The 21,311-nt window shown below is 40.4% G+C and overlaps 2 protein-coding genes across 8 annotated transcripts in view; one reads left to right on the forward strand and one right to left on the reverse strand.

Moving 5' to 3' along the window:
- Positions 1-362: 362 nt before the first annotated feature.
- Positions 363-4,885, reverse strand: senp8 (SUMO peptidase family member, NEDD8 specific). The gene is made up of 2 exons (XM_061975374.2): positions 4,786-4,885; positions 363-1,099 (listed from the first exon to the last, which is right to left on the reverse strand). Exon 2 carries the CDS (start codon positions 1,070-1,072, stop codon positions 419-421), a length of 654 nt encoding a protein of 217 aa, XP_061831358.2. The 5' UTR covers positions 1,073-1,099; positions 4,786-4,885; the 3' UTR covers positions 363-418.
- Positions 4,886-5,096: 211 nt separating this feature from the next.
- myo9aa (myosin IXAa) overlaps positions 5,097-21,311 on the forward strand; it is a 256,934-nt gene continuing 240,719 nt past the window's right edge. For all 7 annotated transcript variants that reach the window (XM_061974888.2, XM_061974889.2, XM_061974893.2 and 4 more), the window contains exon 1: positions 5,097-5,339. The gene's annotated coding sequence lies outside the window, so the exon portion shown is untranslated. The remainder of the gene's footprint in view (positions 5,340-21,311) is intronic.

The raw sequence follows: 21,311 nt of genomic DNA on the forward strand, positions 1-21,311 counted from the left end.
CGTCACAGAATCAATTATGCATGGTTCCAATGCCAGTCTGCTTATTTTAACTGAACCTGCACCACAACACTAATAACGATTTAAAAAGTATGGTTGGATACTTTTGTCTATGTCTGGGATTACAACCAAGAGCAAACGTGAGAAGCCAGCGATATGATTCACGTGCTGTCATTTAAAAATAACCCTGAGCAATAATGTGCATAAACACTTCTGAAAATGACGAATGACGTCTCCTCCATCTTGACTAAAGATGCTCGAGGGAGCGAGTTCCTTTTATGGGCAAGCTGGTGTTCTCGTTTACATATGTCTTGCAGCGCTTACATTCGAGATAAACATGACGGCGCAAGTCAAAATACTGTACATTCACTTTCTCCATAATTGAAATAGTTTTATTATACTTTGGAAGTGTTTTGATGGCTTAAGTGCAGCGTAGGTCGCTCTGAGCGAGACTCTGGATCAACAGGCACCATTCCGCCCTCTTCTGGGTGATCAAGGCTGGGGTGAGGGTCTGCACGGGCAGGTGTGTGGAGCCCTCTTGCTGGGCCTTCTCACACAAAACCTCGGCTATACAGATGACATACATGCCGCAGTCGTAGCAGTTCTGTTGCGTCGGACTGGGCTCCTCCACAAACGGAGCTTTTCTTCCCGCGCCTAACATGGTTTCCAGCTTGCTGGCAATGCGCCGCGCGTGCCCAGAGTTGCAGTGATCTTGAGAGTCATAGTGAGAAAATTGGTTGGAGCTCTGGTGATACACCAGCAGGCTCCAGTGAGTCCCCCCAGCAGTCTGGTTGCAGTTGTTATTCACAGCCAGGAAGACCCAGCGACGGGAGGCCAGATCCAGAGGCTGAAGGAACACGGCTGACTCCTCCTGGCTGGAAGCGCACTTGATAAACTGGGTGACCTCCGGGCTGATGAAGACGACGCTCTCCCCCAGGATTCGAAAGCGCTCGCTGGCAAAGTACTCAAAGGCAAAGCCGATAATTTGGTCATTGAGCCAGTGGGGTCCCTCCAGCAAGGACACGTCGGAGCGCCGAAGCAAGCTGTCATGGTAGCTCAGCACAACGGGATCCATCCTTCAGCACGCTTACAAAATGTCAGCCTAAAAAAAACATGGTATGGTTGATTTGTTTTCAGAAATAAAGGAGTAGGGTTGCACGATTAATAGACATCGAATCAAGATTTTAAACCAACACTGTCGATAAAAAAAACCTGGGCGTGATTTTAGACTACGAGCTAGGGATGTCCCGATCCAGGTTTTTGCACTTCTAATCCGATACTGATATTGTTTTTGCACTTCCGATCCGATACCGATACTGACCGATACTGGCCTATCCGAGCATGTATTAAAGTTTAAAGTTATTTAGCCTACTTAGTTGTCAGAATCATGTTGAAAAGGGTTTTAGTACTCTTGATAACAACTAGCCAGCTGAATTAGGGGAGTTTGAATAATACACAATGGTTGGTAACAAGAAACTGACCTGTTTATTCAAGGATAAACACAAAATAGACAAAATTATACATGACAAACAGAAATGGCATCATTGAACTAGGGCTGGGCGATATGGCCTTTTTTTAATATTGCGATATTTTAAGGCCATATTGCGATACACGATATATATCTCGATATTTTGCCTCAGCCTTGAATGAACACTTGATGCATATAATCACAGCAGTATGATGATTCTATGTGTTTTGATTGATTGATTGAGACTTTTATTAGTAGGTTTCACAGTGAAGTACATATTCCGTACAATTGACCACTAAATGGTAACACCCCAATAAGTTTTTCAACTTGTTTAAGTCGGGGTCCACTTAAATTGATTCATGATACAGATATATACTATCAGATATATACTATCATCATAATACAGTCATCACACAAGATAATCACATTGAATTATTTACATTATTTATAATCCAGGGTGTGGAGGGGGGCGCCGGATGTAAGTGTCAAAAAGACAGCCAAAAGAGTTTGATATGAGAATAAATCTAAAGTTAAAATATAGGGTAGAAATGCACCCATTTGCAGGAAATGTAGTCTTGATTTTCAAAAATTTCTTTCAAGGCTTGCATGTCTACATTAAAACATTCTTCTTCATACTGCATTAATATATGCTACTTTTAAACTTTCATGCAGAGAAGGAAATCACAACTAAAAAAATCACTAATTTTTTAATACGGTGTTGATGTGGAAATTTTTGCCTCGGCATTTTGATGGTGTGGACGTGTGGCACCGAATGGAGATAACCGTCTCAACAGACGTTACAATATTTGAACAATGATGACGAAAACTGTTTTCTCTGTCGTGTCCGTGTGTCGAAAATTGTTCTGCGCTTATTTTTTGATTTGATTTTGTGCGTGGCATATAATTGCTTTGCGCAGAGGACGTTTGAGCAGTGCGCAATTGCACAAGCGCGCACCTTAGAGAGAACATTGGTCACACGGCTGCGCTAGCATCACAGCTAACGTTAGCCATGCTACCTCTCTGCTGGGAGAGGGCGTATACGTATGTGACGTATGACGTGACAGTATGTGACGTGTGTAAGAAGGTGCGCTTGCTGTCTGTGAGAGGGAGACACAGAAAAGAGTGAGAAGAGCCTGTCACGTAATGCCAGCAGCTAAAAGCAACTGCGTGAGAATCCACAGACCTGTGGATGTGTTGAAGGTGTGCTGGAAAATGCAGAATGGAAATTAGTCAGCAGCAGAAAAGTAGAATGTATTATTTAAATAGGTGCGTTGGAAAACACGGAGCGGAGTTTTTTTAAACTGGATCTGGATCGGCATTTTCCCATTCCTTGCCGATACGCATTTTTTGGCAAATATCGGCGGCCGATCCGATCCAAATATCGGATCGGGACATCCCTACTACGAGCTGACTTTTACCTCAAATATCAAAACTATTACAAAAATAGGTTATTGTCGGGCCAGAGTCTGCCCGTTTCTCTCTCAGGCCAATACGCAGGTGCTAATGCATGCTTTTATTTTACTGGTGACGGTGGCAGAGAAGAGGACTGTGGAAAAACTAGTGAGCATCCTGGATGATGACAGTCATTCTCTGCATACCGTTATCAGTAGCCAGAGGAGCCTGTTCAGTGCTAGACTGCTTCATCCCAAGTGCAGGACTAATAGACTAAAAAACTCCTTTGTCCCACACGCCATTAAACTGTACAACTCCTCTCTGAGGGGGAGGGGAGGTACTAGGATGACAGGGGATGCAAAACAATAACAGTGCAATACTTTTTCATAACATGGTCACTACTGCCTAGTTTCTCTTGTTATATTCTTATTTTACTGTTATATTTGTATTCTCATTGTTGCCTTTTATTTTTATTCTTATTGTAATATTTTTCTATTTTGTTTCCATTTATACCCCCATTATTTACTATTTACTTTATAAATTCGATCTCAATTGTGTACACTGCTGCTGGAATTTTAATTTTCCCGAGGGAACTCTCCTGAAGGAATCAATAAAGTACTATCTATCTATCTATCTATCTTAGCTATCTATCTATCTATCTATCTATCTATCTATTTCCTGTCATTTAAAATATTGTAATGCCCTGCTCTCTGGCCTTCACAAAAAAGAATATCACAAGTCAAAGTGAAGTGCAGCCCTATTAAGGAGTCTCACCTGGATACATTTGCACAATTTGCCTGAAAAGGAGAAGAAATAAGATGATCTTAATTAATTATATTCCTTCTCTAGGTCTTTTAATGATAATGATTTCCCAGCATACATTTTTTGACACTTAAAATGCATAAAAGCTCATCAGCAACTGCTTAGAAATGAATGTATTAGCCATTAATCCGACCCCTTACCCATGTCTATTTATAATAATTATTTCCCAGAATATATTTTGACACTTACAATTCATAAAAGCGAATCAGCAACTGTTTGGAAATTAATGTATTAGACACTTATGACACCTTCTTTATAGCATAAATATTATCTGTACTTTGGTCAATTTCTGCTTGATCTACTCTTTTTTTATGCTGCCCTTACTGTAATATTGTACATGGTACTTGGGATTTGTTATATATATTGTATATATTATATACTGTATATATAATATGTAAATATTACATATATGTTATAATAATAATACATTTTATTTATAAGGCGCCTTTCTGGGCACTCAAGGACACCGTACAAAATCAAAACAATAAAATCAAATTGGATACAAAACAACAACAACAACAAAGATAGAGAAGAAAAGATGATTACAATGAATAAGCAGTCAGGAATAGGTGTGTTTTGAGTCTTGATTTGAAGAGGGATATTGAATCTAAGTTACGAAGGTCTGGTGGCAAAGAGTAAAATATTACATATATGTTATATTCATATTGCTACTATTGTACATTTTTAGTCTATACATTTTTTTTGCCCTCTTTTTGTGCACTTGTGTGCATTATCCTTTCCAGTCTTATCCTTTGTAACTGACCTACTGTGTGGAACAATTTCCCTTAGGGATCATTAAAGTTTGTTAAGTTTAATTGTCATGTTGAAACCTTTTAATAGCCAGTGCAAATATATATTTTCCCATAAAATCATGTTAAAACGACAACATTCAACTACTAATACAATACATAGTAATATGACTAAATAAATAGAATGATGTGTACTGTAATGACACAGCACATTGCATCGTCAACTCCAGGGTTAGCATGAGCTAACTAGCCGTATTTCTTAGCCTCACAAGAAGCGTAAAAGGGCAACTTGTACCACATTACCCTAAGCGTGATATTTAAAACTAAAAATAAGGGCGGTTAATGTGTTCCTCATACCTGAAAAAGAGACATTTAACTAAAGTTGACCACAGAGCTGTAGCATCGTTTAGCCGTGCAATGACTGCCGTAAACTGCCTCGTGTAAACATAGACATTTTGCGACAGTGGGAGGAGCTGTGACGTAATACTCAGTGAAAAGTTTAAAATAAATGTATTTTATATAACACAGATTTATAATATGAATACTATATAAACGCAGAGATAATATGTGTTCAAAATAAATAAATAAATATACGAGGCATGTCTGGTGTCGACTTCTTGTTATGTCGCTCGGTGGCGTGAGCGCGCTTCCGAGCGGGGCCGCGCTGATTAGCTGGTCGGAAGGTAGACTTGCGAGCGGTGCCGAGACTCCTCTCAATCCCAGCAAAACAGCTGACACGGTCGGATAACGAACGGCTAACTCCCCGGCGCGGATTCGAACTGCTGGGGGAGTTATTTCGGACGTGCGTGGAAATGCTGGGAATTAGGTAAAAAGTTTAGCTTGACGGAGGAGTGGGAGCGAGAAGAAGATTCGATCTTCAAGTTGGTGTGATTGACTTTCTTCTTTTGGCGGTAAGAGAAATTGTGCACTGAGAGTGGGGGCACGACTACTACTTTATGGAGAATACATTGCTTTCTAAGTTTGTGCAGAACATTGCAGGTAAGTTGAGTGTGAGTGTGAGTGTGAGCGAGCGTGTGTGTGTGTGTGTGTGTGTGTGTGTGTGTGTGTGTGTGTGTGTGTGTGTGTGTGTGTGTGTGTGTGTGTGTGTGTGTGTGTGTGTGTGTGGGCTTGGTGACTTAATACACACATACACATACACACAAACACACACACACACACACACACACACACACACACACACACACAGCGATGGTTTTGCTTTTATAACCCAGTAAGGTGACGTGGGTGACACTGCACCTACCTGGTAAATGTGGGCTTTTGGCAGCCGTGTGCATTTATTTGGTAAATATTTCAAATATAATATTGAGTAAAAGCGAGGGAAGGCAACATAGTGTCTGCGGTTGTGCAGCATTTGTTAAGTTAAGTTAAAGTACCACACTAGGTGTGGTGAAATTACCCTCTGCATTTGACCCACCCCCTTGCTCCACCCCATGGGAGATGAGGGGAGCAGTGAGCAGCAGCGGTGGCCGCGCTCGGGAGTCATTTTGGTGATTTAACCCCCAATTCCAACCCTTGATGCTGAGTGCCAAGCAGGGAGGTAACGAGTCCCACTTTTACAGTCTTTGGTATGACTCGGCCTGCCGATCTCAGGGCGGACAGTCTAACCACAAGGCCACTGTTTGTGAAAAAGCTGTAGAGTTCTGGATTTGTTTTTATCTCAAAATGTCTGGGACAGATCTACAGAGGGTGTTTTCAGTGGTGCCTCAAACAACCCATCACTACGTTCGCGTCCTACCCTTGTGTGGTCATTTGATACAGACTTGTTGAAGGGGAACTGCACTTTTATTTTTTTTTATTTTGCCTAGTATTCACAATCATTATGTTAAGACAAGATCATATGTTTTTTTTTTAACGCATTCTAACTAGTAAATACATGTGAGCAAAAGTCTGCTTACAATGGAGCCTCTATTCTTCCTATAAAGTGCATAAAACACATCCAAACACCTCCATCAAGGTATTATATACACGCTACAAGTATATATGTAATGTAGTAACAACCATAATACTATGTTATATTTACGTATTTTGATTATTTCAAGCATCCATCCATCCATCCATTTTCTTCTGCTTATCTGGGGTCGGGTCGCGGGGGCTGCAGCCTAAGCAGAGAAGCCCAGACTTCCCTCTCCCCAGCCACTTTGTCCAGCTCCTCCCGGGGAAACCAGAGGCGTTCCCAGGCCAGCCGGGAGACATAGTCTTCCCAACGTGTCCTGGGTCTTCCCCGAGGCCTCCTACCGGTCGGACGTGCCCGAAACACCTCCCTAGGGAGGCGTTCGGTTGGCATCCTGACCAGATGCCCGAACCACCTCATCTGGCTCCTCTCGATGTGGAGGAGCAGCGGCTTTACTTTGAGCTCCTCCCGGATGGCAGAGCTTCTCACCCTATCTCTAAGGGAGAGCCCCGCCACCCGGCGGAGGAAACTCATTTCGGCCGCTTGTACCCGTGATCTTGTCCTTTCGGTCATGACCCAAAGCTCATGACCATAGGTGAGGATGGGAACGTAGATCGACCGGTAAGTTGAGAGCTTTGCCTCCCAGCTCAGCTCCTTCTTCACCACAACGGATCGATACAGCGTTCGCATTACTGAAGACGCCGCACCGATCTCACGGTCCACTCTTCCCATCACTCGTGAACAAGACACTGAGGTACTTGAACTCCTTCACATGGGGCAAGATCTCTTCCCCGACTCGGAGAACAATTATTTCAAGCATATGGCGGCAAATGAATTTCACAAATGCATCACAACGTTCGCTTTTTCCGTCAACAAAATCAATGATTACTGCTCACTGCAGACATCACGAGAGCCAACAAACATAATAGAACATCACTTACTGTACAATGTCTGCTCCCAATCGGACGCCGACTGTAAGGATGTTGATATATTCTCGTTTAAATGAAGAATAAGTCAGAATCAGTACTTTTAGTCCTGGACCGCATTTCACACTTAAATAAACAAAACGTTCTAGCAGAGCAAACATACTAGAGTCCGTTTTAACCAAACCGAACATGGCAAGTGTGAACGCACCCTGAGAGATGGGTCTCGGTCCGTCTGCACGTGGACTCTCCTGAATTAGGCAAGTGTGAACCTAGACCTCACCGAAGGACTAAACACTGGCTATGATATTACAAAATGCTTGCAAAACAAGTTGAGTCTAACTGAGAGAAAAATCACTAAAAACTAAGACTGGATAAGTAAATATAGTAGTTAAATATACCTGATTATTTTTAATACAGGATTTGTGTCATTCGCTACAGTTCGTCCGAACCATTGTCTCCTATTGCATCTTGTCCATGGAAAACCTTTTTGGTGTCTTTATGCAAATGTAATATCTTTGATACATCTCAGCTGCTAGAAATGCCACCGTGAAAATAAGCCCTACGATCGTATGTGACCCAGAAAACATCACGTTGTGTGACTTTATACACACAGTCCAATGGATTAGGGATGTATTAATAGGAAAAATGTTATATCACGACTATTGTGACCTAAACTATCACAGTTTTGTTTACGAATATACACACTGAATTTTTTTTTTACCAGGTTTTATTTAAAAAAAAGTAGAAATAAAAACACACAATATACTTTCCTTGACAGAAGAAACATTAAACGTTCTGGCTTTTTATTTTTAGTGCAGTGGTTCTTAACCTGTGTTCGATCGAACCCTAGGGGTTCGGTGAGTCGGCCTCAGGGGTTCGGCGGAGGTCAAAACACACCCGACTCATCGTGTAAATACAAACTTCTCCCTATCGGCGTATTACGGATACGGCAACAGCTGACTGATTTGCAGGTGTGTAATTTGTTGTGAGTTTATGCACTGTGTTGGTTTTGTTCTTTGAACAAGGTGATGTTCATGCACGGTTCATTTTATGCACCAGTAAAAAAAACATGGTAACACTTTAGTATGGGGAACATATTCACCATTAATTAGTTGTTTGTTAACATGCAAATTAGTAACATATTGGCTTTTAACTAGTCATTATTAAGTACTTATTAATGCCTTATTCGGCATGGCCTTATTATAACCCTAACCCTCTGACCCTTACCCTAACCAAATAACTCTAAATTAAGTCTTTATTACTTAGAATATGTTCCCCTAGTGTCAAAATAACTCTAATTTAAGTCTTTGTTACTTAGAATATGTTCCCCTAGTGTCCAAATAACTCTAAATTAAGTCTTTGTTACTTAGAATGTTCCCTTTGTGTCCAAATAACTCTAAATTAAGTCTTTGTTACTTAGAATAGGTTCCCCTAGTGTCCAAATAACTCTAAATTAAGTCTTTATTACTTAGAATATGTTCCCCTAGTGACCAAATAACTCTAAATTAAGTCTTTGTTATTTAGAATATGTTCCCCTAGTGCCCAAATAACTCTAAATTAAGTCTCTGTTACTTAGAATATGTTCCCCTAGTGTCCAAATAACTCTAAATTTAGTCTTTGTTACTTAGAATATGTTCCCTCGAGTGTCCAAATAACTCTAAATTAAGTCTTTGTTACTTAGAATATGTTCCCCTAGTGTCCAAATAACTCTAAATTTCGTCTTTGTTACTTAGAATATGTTCCCCTAGTGTCCAAATAACTCTAAATTAAGTCTTTGTTACTTAGAATATGTTCCCCTAGTGTCCAAATAACTCTAAATTAAGTCTTTGTTACTTAGAATATGTTCCCCGGGTGTCCAAATAACTCTAAATTAAGTCTCTGTTACTTAGAATATGTTCCCCGGGTGTCCAAATAACTCAAAATTAAGTCTTTGTTACTTAGAATATGTTCCCCTAGTGTCCAAATAACTCTAAATTAAGTCTTTGTTACTTAGAATATGTTCCCCTAGTGTCCAAATAACTCTAAATTAAGTCTTTGTTACTTAGAATATGTTCCCCGGGTGTCCAAATAACTCTAAATTAAGTCTTTGTTACTTAGAATATGTTCCCCTAGTGTCCAAATAACTCTAAATTAAGTCTTTGTTCCTTAGAATATGTTCCCCTAGTGTCCAAATAACACTAAATTAAGTCTTTGTTACTTAGAATATGTTCCCCTAGTGTCCAAATAACTCTAAATTTAGTCTTTGTTACTTAGAATATGTTCCCCTAGTGTCCAAATAACTCTAAATTAAGTCTTTGTTACTTATAATGTTCCCCTAGTGTCCAAATAACTCTAAATGTAGTCTTTGTTACTTAGAATATGTTCCCCTAGTGTCCAAATAACTCTAAATGTAGTTTTTGTTACTTAGAATATGTTCCCCTAGTGTCCAAATAACTCTAAATTAAGTCTTTGTTACTTAGAATATGTTCCCCTAGTGTCCAAATAACTCTAAATTAAGTCTTTGTTACTTAGAATATGTTCCCCTAGTGTCCAAATAACTCTAAATGTAGTCTTTGTTACTTAGAATATGTTCCCCTAGTGTCCAAATAACTCTAAATTAAGTCTTTGTTACTTAGAATATGTTCCCCTCGTGTCCAAATAACTCTAAATTAAGTCTATGTTACTTAGAATATGTTCCCCGAGTGTCCAAATAACTCTAAATTAAGTCTTTACTTATAATATGTTCCCCAAGTGTCCAAATGACTCTAAATTTAGTCTTTGTTACTTAGAATATGTTCCCCTAGTGTCCAAATAACTCTAAATTAAGTCTTTCTTACTTAGAATATGTTCCCCTAGTGTCCAAATAACTCTAAATTAAGTCTTTGTTACTTAGAATATGTTCCCCTAGTGTCCAAATAACTCTAAATTAAGTCTTTGTTACTTAGAATATGTTCCCCATACTAAAGTGTTACCAAAAACATATAACTTTGTCTTGAATTTGGAAAAAAAAAAAACATTTTATTTTTCACTAAAGAAGGGTTCGGTGAATGCGCATATGAAACTGGTGGGGTTCGGTACCTCCAACAAGGTTAAGAACAACTGTTTTAGTGTTAACCAATTTATCTTTTTTAATTTGTAAAGGTTTTAGAGTGTTTCTTAGTTTGAAAAGTAAAACACATATTTGGAAAGGGGAAAACTTTAATGTGTCTTGTGTTTGTTAGCATTTAAGTGAGCCAACGATTAGCGCGCTAGCTACTAGAACATGAGCAGTATCACCGAGAGTATTTTAAAGTGTGGTAATCAATCACGACTTTACGATAATTGGAAATTGAAACTGTAATACAACCGTCTTACGTTACATCCCTACAATTGATATGCTTGCCTGTGATTAATTTGTTATGGTGACAAAAATATAAGTGTGAACTCGCTCAAGTGCATATTACCTTTGGTCTAGACCAGACTAAAAGTGTGAACGTACCCTTTGATTCCGCACTGTGGTTCCCCCCGAAAAGCCCGTCCCGCCCTTCGGCTGTGCACAGGTGATGAGAGTAAAGTGGGCCCGTCCTGCTGGAATGTGAGGTCTGAGAAGACCCAGCTGCTGTAGCACGAGAGGCAACTCAGGCGGAGACTCCAGCAACTGGTCCCTGTTGACATCCGACACCCAGTAGGATCTCTGTCTGCTATTTGTAAAGACTGGCCTCAGTTTATCACATCAGGTTGTGTCTGCGAGTCAGTGATACCAGCAGCACTTCACTTGGAAGATCACATCCTGAAACTTGTTCTTTAGACATCATAGGGTCATGTGATTATGGAGTGTGTTCGGAAGACAAACTGACCATTTTGTCATTTACTGGATGTATACATCCATCCATTTTCTACCGGTTGTCCCTCTTGGGGTCACGGGTGGTGCTGGAGCATATCTCATTGTATGTCCAAATACAACAGCAGCTCTTTCTTCATTTCTGAATGAGTTTTACATCTGCCTTTTTCTGTATTTCTGTTTAGATCATGGGTGTCAAACTCTGGCCCGCGGACCAAATTTGGCCCGCCGTGTAATTTCATTTGGCCCTTGAGGCAATATCAAATTAACATTAGAGCTGGCCCGCCGGTATTATACAGCGGCGGTGTCGCTGTAACACCGCATTCACCGCCAATATTCATACTTGCCAACCCTCCCGATTTTCCCGGGAGACTCCCGAATTTCAGTGCCCCTCCCGAAAATCTCCAGGGACAACCATTCTCCCGAATTTCTCCCGATTTCCACCCGGACAACAATATTGGGGGCGTGCCTTAAAGGCACTGCTTTTGGCGTCCTCTACAACCTGTCGTCACGTCCGCTTTTCCTCCATATAAACAGCGTGCCGGCCCGGTCACATAATATATGCGGCTTTTGCACACACACAAGTGAATGCCATTCATACTTGGTCAACAGCCATACAGGTCACACTGAGGGTGGCCGTATAAACAACTTTAACACTGTTACAAATATGCGCCACACTGTGAACCCAACCCAAAAAAGAATGACAAACACATTTCGGGAGAACATCCGCACCGTAACACAACATGAACACAACAGAACAAATACCCAGAACCCCTTGCAGCACTATCTCTTCTGGGACGCTACAATATACACCAAATGTTCATATTTACCTCAGAAGGCTGCAAATAGAAAGGAGGCATTACATTTTTTATTTACATTTTATTTAATATACCATTGATGTTTTTTCGTTTGTTTTTTGAAAGTTGACTTTGCACTATTAAGTTATATAAGCGTTGCTTGTTCCATATTCAGCGTTAAAGCAAATCAGTGTAGCAAACTGAGCAATAATTAAAGTTTTATTCATGCACTTTCTCTTGCTACTTCAAGGCTTGAATGTTTGATTCATTCATTATTATTTTATTTTCAAATGTATTATTAACCTGTGTAAAAAGTTTATTTTGATACTTACCTCAGAAGGCTGCATATAGAAAAGAGGCATTAAATTTTTACTTAAATTTTATTTGATATGCCATTGATATTTTTTAATTATTATTTGAAACTCGATTTTGCATGTCACTATAAAGTTATATAAGCCTTGCTTGTTCAATATTCCATGCAAAACTTGTTTGGGTACCTATTAAAAGGTTAATTTGTTCAACCTTGGCCCGCGGCTTTGTTCAGTTTTAAATTTTGGCCCACTCTGTATCTGAGTTTGACACCCCTGGTTTAGATCATCCATCCATCCATCCATCCATCCATCCATTTTCTACCGCTTATCCCTTTTGGGGTCACGGGGGTTCACTGTAGCCTAAGTGCTTCTCAATTATTTAATTATGTAACGTCCCCACTAGGAAGAAAAAAACATTTCACACCCCCCTGCTCTGCTGCGACCATAAATAGTATCATTTGTCTGTAAATTTTTATAAGTACACCTCTGCATAACCTTCTATTCTTATTAACATTAAAGAAAAACAAAAAATCATGGCTTTATTTACCAACAAATAACTTTATTAACATTGTTTTTCAGTATGTAACAGAAAATATTTAAAATCCATTAGTTTGCCTGAAAAAAAAAATCTTGAAAAATGTTTGACCGATTTGAACCATTTAATACCAAAAATGAAATAAAATAAACTTAATAAATAAATACATTAGAATTGACATTAACTCAGGGGCACATTAGATAAACTACTTTAACTTACAAAACAAAAGATTATGTGCAGTTTTTTTTTTTCATAAACCAAAATGAGGAAGTCAGGATTATTGACTACAACGAGCAGTTTTTGTAGTGCACAGTGTTTCGAAGCATGATACTGATGATGCATGTTTGCTGCAAATCATACGCAACAAACATGACCTGCGTATGTTTGCTGCGCTGTGCGATGCCCCCTGGCTATTTCAGAAGAACTGATTTAAAGTTAAAGTGCCAATGATTGTCACACACACAAGGTGCGGTGAAATTATCCTCTGCATTTGACCCATCCCCACAGGGGAGCAGTGAGCAGCAGCGGTGGCCGCGGCCAGGAATGATTTAACCCCCAATTCCAACCCTTGATGCTGAGTGCCAAGCAGGGAGGTAATGGGTCCCATTTTTATAGTCTTTGGTATGACTCGGCCGGGCTTTGAACTCACGACCTACCAATCTCAGGGCGGACACTCTAACCACAAGGCCACTGAGCAGGTAGACATGCATAGCTATGATCTCGAGGCAAATAGTTTAATAGTTGATTTTTTTTGTAGCCTGGTGTGTTACTAAGATGTATAGTGCGTTCCTTGGATGCAAAATAAAACCTGCTCATCACATTATCAATTAAAGGCCTACTGAAATGCGATTTTCTTATTTAAACGGGGATAGCAGGTCCATTCTATGTGTCATACTTGATCATTTCGCGATATTGCCATATTTTTGCTGAAAGGATTTAGTAGAGAACATCGACGATAAAGTTCGCAACTTTTGGTCGCTGATAAAAAAGCCTTGCCTGTACCGGAAGTAGCAGACGATATGCGCGTGACGTCACAGGTTGTGGAGCTCCTCACATCCGCACATTGTTTACAATCATGGCCACCAGCAGCGAGAGCGATTCGGACCGAGAAAGCGACGATTTCCCCATTAATTTGAGCGAGGATGGAAGATTCGTGGATGAGGAAAGTGAGAGTGAAGGACGAGAGGGCAGTGGGAGCGATTCAGATAGGGAAGATGCTGTGAGAGGCGGGTGAGACCTGATATTCAGCTGGGAATGACTAAAACAGTAAATAAACACAAGACATATATATACTCTATTAGCCACAACACAACCAGGCTTATATTTAATGTGCCACAAATTAATCCCGCATAACAAACACCTCCCCCTCCCGTCCATATAACCCGCCAATACAACTCAAACACCTGCACAACACACTCAATCCCACAGCCCAAAGTACTGTTCACCTCCCCAAAGTTCATAGAGCACATATATTTCCCCAAAGTCCCCAAAGTTACGTACGTGACATGCACATAGCGGCACGCACGTACGGGCAAGCGATCAAATGTTTGGAAGCCGCAGCTGCATGCGTACTCACGGTACCGTGTCTGCGTATCTAACTCAAAGTCCTCCTGGTAAGAGTCTCTGTTGTCCCAGTTCTCCACAGGCCAATGGTAAAGCTTGACTGTCATCTTTCGGGAATGTAAACAATGAAACACCGGCTGTGTTTGTGTTGCTGCAGCCGCCCGCAATACACCGCTTCCCACCTACAGCTTTCTTCTTTGCTGTCTCCATTGTTCATTAAACAAATTGCAAAAGATTCACCAACACAGATGTCCAGAATACCGTGGAATTTTGCGATGAAAACAGACGACTTAATAGCTGGCCACCATGCTGTCCCAAAATATCCTCTACAATCCGTGACGTCACACGCAGACGGCATCATACCGAGACGTTTTCAGCAGGATATTTCGCGCAAAATTTAAAATTGCACTTTAGTAAGCTAACCCGGCCGTATTGGCATGTGTTGCAGTGTTAAAATTTCATCATTGATGTATAAACTATCAGACTGCGTGGTCGGTAGTAGTGGGTTTCAGTAGGCCTTTAAAAAGCATACAGCAATAGTCTGGCCATATTCGCATGTACACATTTTTGCCTTATCTGCACAAATTCCAATAAAGTGAGATTAAAAGGAAGCTTTTCTGAGAGTCTTTGCTAGCCAACATACAATATCTCAGTGTGGTTAAGGCGCCAGTGAGCACTTTCTTCTGAGTGCTAAATAATGTCAAACTTTGCTACATTCATTCCGACACACGTTTTTTTCGATGTTTTGTCACTTTATAACAATGTATTTGAAACTATTTGACTAAATTATGGTCTTTCATAAGAGTAGAACTGGTGCCAGTCAGTCATTTTAAATTTTTATTCATACAGATTATGTTTCAAAAACACAGACCTCAGATTCTGTCAAGCAAGGATTTTTTTATTACTCTTCAATTATTTAGTTAGACTGAGAGAGTTAAGACTCATGCCTGCGGCCAAATTCTTCTTTAAATACATACATTCCCACAAGTGCATTGACTCCTGTGGCATGTAATTTGTTCTTTTAACAATTTCCATAGTAACCTTCTGCACGTGGACACGTGCTTTGCACCGCTACATACCTCCTTCTGTACTGAGCTATTGACAACCCGAGAGGCGTTCAAATGAAAGTTTGTACCGGTATTTGAAAGGCAGGAGTCACGTGCTGCTTGCTCACATGACGGGGATGTCCTGAAATGAGTAGCGGTCGCATGAAGAGATTGTGTGATGAACTATTTTGGCATGCACATGAAGTCATTAAAGAGGAACCTGCTTGTGTTGCACCGAACAAAGCCCCCCTTTCTTTAGTAGGTCATTATATGAACGAGGCTTTGGCCTCAGAGGCTCAACTTCCCAGCGTTTTGCATTTTCCCTCATTAACTCAACTTAACAGTAGCTGGACTGAGATGCAAAGAAGAAGGTGCTTTGTTTTGTTCTCGGCAATTTTGTATCTGTTGAAATTGTCCTTTCTAGTTAATCCAGAATATGGGGATAACTAGGCCTGGACTGATAACACATTTACATGAAGATATAAAGAACCTCCACATTTTTGCCGATAAACGATATTATTGCCATTATTTGAGGTTATTGAGGCCAAATGAACCATTGACGTAATGATATTACATAATAATAATGCATGAATTTCCTTTAAATTGCAATACACTTGTATTTGTTGTATATTTTACAATTGTAAATGCAATGAAAACTTTTAAATCCCCAAGTTGAATGAAACAAACCAATAATAAAATATACATTGTCTGTTAGCAAAATTTTGCACTAAAAATCACAAGCAGAAGCAATGAAATATGTTAGGGAAGTAACGGGAGGGGGGCCTCAAATATACACAAGCAAAACAATAAATAAAACGGCTAAATATAGTATTGACAAACAAAATTGCACTTTTATATTGAACATGAAGGCAGAGGTAGAGTTGTACATTACTTAACTGTCAATCAAGTTAAAGGGGAACATTATCACAATTTCAGAAGGGTTAAAACCATTAAAAACCATTTCCCAGTGGCTTATTTTATTTTTCGAAGTTTTTTTCAAAATTTTACCCATCACGCAATATCCCTAAAAAAAGCTTCAAAGTGCCTGATTTTAACCATCGTTATATACACCCGTCCATTTTCCTGTGACGTCACACAGTGATGCCAATACAAACAAACAGCAAGGTATAGCGACATTAGCTTGGATTCAGACTCGGATTTCAGCGGCTTAACACTGTCTGATAAGATAATTACTAACAACTATGAACTAGGTTTACAGCATATGAAATACATTTGGCAACAACATGCACTTTGAGAGTGCAGACAGCCCATTTCAGGCGCGCTAAGAACATATATTTTTCCACGATTTCAGCACTCAGGTTAACCATACCTAAATAGACACAAAATACTGCATTACACAAGACTACCCGAATGTACTCGAATGATTGAAAAAAATAAATGTTTTTAAGCTAAATTATTGGTAAACACAGTTTATGTATAATAATTTACATAAAACCGCAAGTAATGAATAAAGTTTTCATCAATTAATATATTCTGTAGACATACCCTCATCCGCTCTCTTTTCCTGAAAGCTGATCTGTCCAGTTTTGGAGTTGATGTCAGCAGGCCAGGGAAGCTAGGGTCGATATTCTTCTCTTGATCATCTTCGGTGGCATAAGGGACGGTGTGAGCCAAGACATCCAGGGGGTTTAGCTCGCTCGTCTGCGGGAACAAACTGCCGCCATTGCTTGCCGTGCTACCGAGGTCCGTTGCCCCTGAATAGCTCACATACTCCGGCAGATTCAATGGGGGTCTGGCGGCAGATTTCTTTGACTTTATCGTTGGAAATGCATCTGCTTTGAGTGTCGCAGGATATCCACAAATTCTTGCCATCTCTGTCGTAGCATAGCTTTCGTCGGTAAAGTGTGCGGAACAAACGACTGACCATTTCGTCGGCTTTCCCCACAGCCTCGTATTTTGAACAAATGTTGTCCAATTTCTTGCCACTTTCGCATCTTTGGGCCACTGGTGCATATTGAATCCGTCCCTGTTCGTGTTGTTACACCCTCCGACAACACACCGACGAAAGTGAGAAAATGGCGGATTGCTTCCCGATGTGACGCCACGTTGTGACGTCATCGGTCCGAGAGCGAATAATAGAAAGGCGTTTAATTCGCCAAAATTCACCCATTTAGAGTTCGGAAATCGGTTAAAAAAATATATGGTCTTTTTTCTGCAACATCAAGGTATATATTGACGCTTACATAGGTCTGGTGATAATGTTCCCCTTCAAGACCTTTTTATACAAAAGTGCAGAGTAACAATATAAGCACTCCAATATAAGCAGATGTATTAACAGGCCAAATGCAAAAAATACTTAATTCTGGCAGACTCCAAATGAGGAACACCGACATGATGTCGTGACAAATGTCTGTCAAACGTTTGCAGCAGTTTTAGAAATGCTAGTTTTAGAACAGTATTAAATGGCAGCATGTCTTTGGTGATGCATTTAACCACACTTTCTGTGAGCGCACACTATTTTGCACTGTTTTGTTTACACTGACCTGGCGTGTACACCAAATGCAGAGTGAGTGTGGATTGTCGAGTGGTTCTGTTTCAAGTGGGCGTGGATGTTTGTTGTATTTGCGCACATTCGGCAAACTTGCTCCTCTGTGGTTGATAGGATCATCTTGTTCCAAAGGTTTGAACTGAAATATTCCCACACTGGTGCAGTAGCATTTGATTTTGTGATCATTTTGTCCATGTTGGCTGCTACATGCTAACTAGTTGCACTGTGTGATGCTTGCAGGCCAGCATCACTTAAAAGGGAACATTATCACAATTTCAGAAGGGTTAAAACCATTAAAAATCAGTTCCCAGTGGCTTATTTTATTTTTCGAAGTTTTTTTCAAAATTTTACCCATCACGCAATATCCCTAAAAAAGCTTCAAAGTGCCTAATTTTAACCATCGTTATATACACCCGTCCATTTTCCTGTGACGTCACACAGTGATGCCAATACAAACAAACATGGCGCATAGAACAGCAAGCTATAGCGACATTAGCTCGGATTCAGACTCGGATTTCAGCGGCTAAAGCGATTCAACAGATTACGCATGTATTGAAACGGATGGTTGTAGTGTGGAGGCAGGTAGCGAAAACGAAATTGAAGAAGAAACTGAAGCTATTGAGCCATATCGGTTTGAACCGTATGCAAGCGAAACCGACGAAAACGACACGACAGCCAGCGACACGGGAGAAAGCGAGGACGAATTTGGCGATCGCCTTCTAACCAACGATTGGTATGTGTTTGTTTGGCATTAAAGGAAACTAACAACTATGAACTAGGTTTACAGCATATGAAATACATTTGGCAACAACATGCACTTTGAGAGTGCAGACAGCCCATTTCAGGCGCGCTAAGAACATATATTTGTCCACGATTTCAGCACTCAGGTTAACCATACCTAAATAGACACAAAATACTGACATACCCTCATCCGCTCTCTTTTCCTGAAAGCTGATCTGTCCAGTTTTGGAGTTGATGTCAGCATCTGCTTTGAGTGTCGCAGGATATCCGCACATTCTTGCCATCTCTGTCGTAGCATAGCTTTCGTCGGTAAAGTGTGCGGAACAAACGACTGACCATTTCGTCGGCTTTCCCCACAGCCTCGTATTTTTAACAAATTTCGTCCAATTTCTTGCCACTTTCGCATCTTTGGGCCACTGGTGCAACTTGAATCCGTCCCTGTTCGTGTTGTTACACCCTCCGACAACACACCGACGAAAGTGAGGAAATGGCGGATTGCTTCCCGATGTGACGTCACGTAGTGACGTCACGTAGTGACGTCATCGCTCCGAGAGCGAATAATAGAAAGGCGTTTAATTCGCCAAAATTCACCCATTTAGAGTTTGGAAATCGGTTAAAAAAAAAAAAGGTTTTTTTTCTACAACATCAAGGTATATATTGACGCTTACCGGTACATAGGTCTGGTGATAATGTTCCCCTTTAATGATGACAAGAGAATTCACCCCCATCTTTTCATTCCACTATGGCACAAACGTGCACAGCTGCCGAAAGAGACGAAAAGCGCGAATGCTCTTAAAGGAAGCACACGGCGATTTATCGACGCTGGAAAACTTACCGGCTTAATTTTCATTAATCGTCGATTGATTGACTTATCGAATATAGGCCCAGGCCTAGGGACGACAAACAATTTCGATGTAGTCGGAAGCTCAGCCTGAACGAATTGACATGAAATCCAGTTTTGGAGAGAGAAGAAAGTGTTTAGTCTTGTGTTGTGGTGTGTTGGTCGAGTACCTTTTCAGTAATTGAGTTTAAGCTATGTAATAGTAGTAGTCCTTGACACACAAGAACTCCATTTTTCGATCAGTACAAATTCTCAAAAGTGGCAACCTATAATAATTATAGTACCGGTACACATGATTGTTAATGGTCATATTTATTCACACAGCAGGACTGAACGGGTTCAGATTGCCCATGGACACTGGAAACCAAAGTTGTACATTTGCTGAATTTTTGAAAGTGTATTGTGACACAGCGGTGACAATAGCTAGTGGCCTCTGCAGCCTTATGGTACAGACAGGACAAGCCCCGTGGCTAATCCTCAGGCATGTGCGCTTGTATAATACTACACAATACAGCCTATCTACAGCCATTCAGCTGTAACACTATATCATTCTCAGACAAACGTGTGGTTTTCTTAATTTGAAAACGACCCTCGCTGCACGTAGCAACGCCTTGCCTCAGTCTGCAGTTCCTGATAGTCCTGAAGACGGACAGAGCTGAGTCTCCGCTGTAGGCTACAACTCTTATCTGAGTGAGCAATTCTGCCAGTTTACAGTAGTCTGGGTACTGTCAGAATGGCTGTAGGGGAGGAAAAGCAGAGATAGTTGTGGCTAACTGACAACAAACAGGCTGTGATAAGGATGATTATAAATGCAGCCAAGAAAGGCTCTGGCTGCTGGAATGCATTTTGTGCCTTATCTTCTTTATCAGCATAGTGATTGGCTGGATGATATAGACTTGCCAGGTATTATTCTTAAATCCAACCAATAACCAATAAAGCAGGACGTTGAGCTTTTTGTGCATAGTTATCATGGAATGTATTGTTTGAATGAGACAAAAAAAACCTCTCCACCAACATTAATTACCAGGAATTTTATTTATTTACCCAGGTAAATCGGCACTTCCAAAGAACGCTGAGCTGGTCATACTACTTAGTCCGGCAGTCGAACCCACTGCGACTGTCTTTCAACTTCTTAGAATAAAGTACAATTCTACTATTCTTTCACAGACTTAAAAGTTCCACTTTGTTCCATTACTTCTCGTAGTTTCTCTTCTACAGTTCTTTTGCTCCATTTTTATTAAAGTTTGGCAGGTGAATAGAAATAATGATAATAACTTGGGTAGGAATGTACCAAGGTTTTTCCAAATCCAAGGTAAATGAGAAAGGTTCCTGCAGTGGAAAAGGGAATTAAAGGATGTATTGTCCACCAGCACAAACTTAATATGGATGTTGTTTTTGTTATAAACAAGCAGAAACTGTTCAATGGCATTCAAAGTTATCATATTTCAGTACTTAAAGATCTAAGAAATATGCACTCGAGGTTTTTCTAATCCTTTCTTGTGTTGTTTTTTGTTGAACCACAAGGTCCAGGCTTTGTTGTTGTACTTGGGCTGCCACCTGCTCTCATCCTGATTACCCACTGGTGCATTCAAGAGCCGCCATTCACCACAGTGACTTGGCTGACTTGTTGAACGATTAAAGTCAGACACTCCGGAGAAGATTAGAGGCTCCAGGAAGTCCAACTCCTGCACTCAACCTGAAGGAGCCCACTTAAGAGCCTAGCAAATAGTTTTTGCCCGTCTTGCGGTTGAGCTATGGATGTACAAACTTAATATGAATCAGACTTAGGAGATAGACAAAATAGCCTTATTTTGGTCCTCTAGGCATGCATTGGGGGTCTGCAACGTTACTCCTGTGATAATCGAAGGAACACTGTAGTAGAGCCATGCCTACACATACACAT

Source organism: Nerophis lumbriciformis, linkage group LG15 (genome assembly GCF_033978685.3).
Source record: "Nerophis lumbriciformis linkage group LG15, RoL_Nlum_v2.1, whole genome shotgun sequence".
Taxonomy (NCBI): domain Eukaryota; kingdom Metazoa; phylum Chordata; class Actinopteri; order Syngnathiformes; family Syngnathidae; genus Nerophis; species Nerophis lumbriciformis.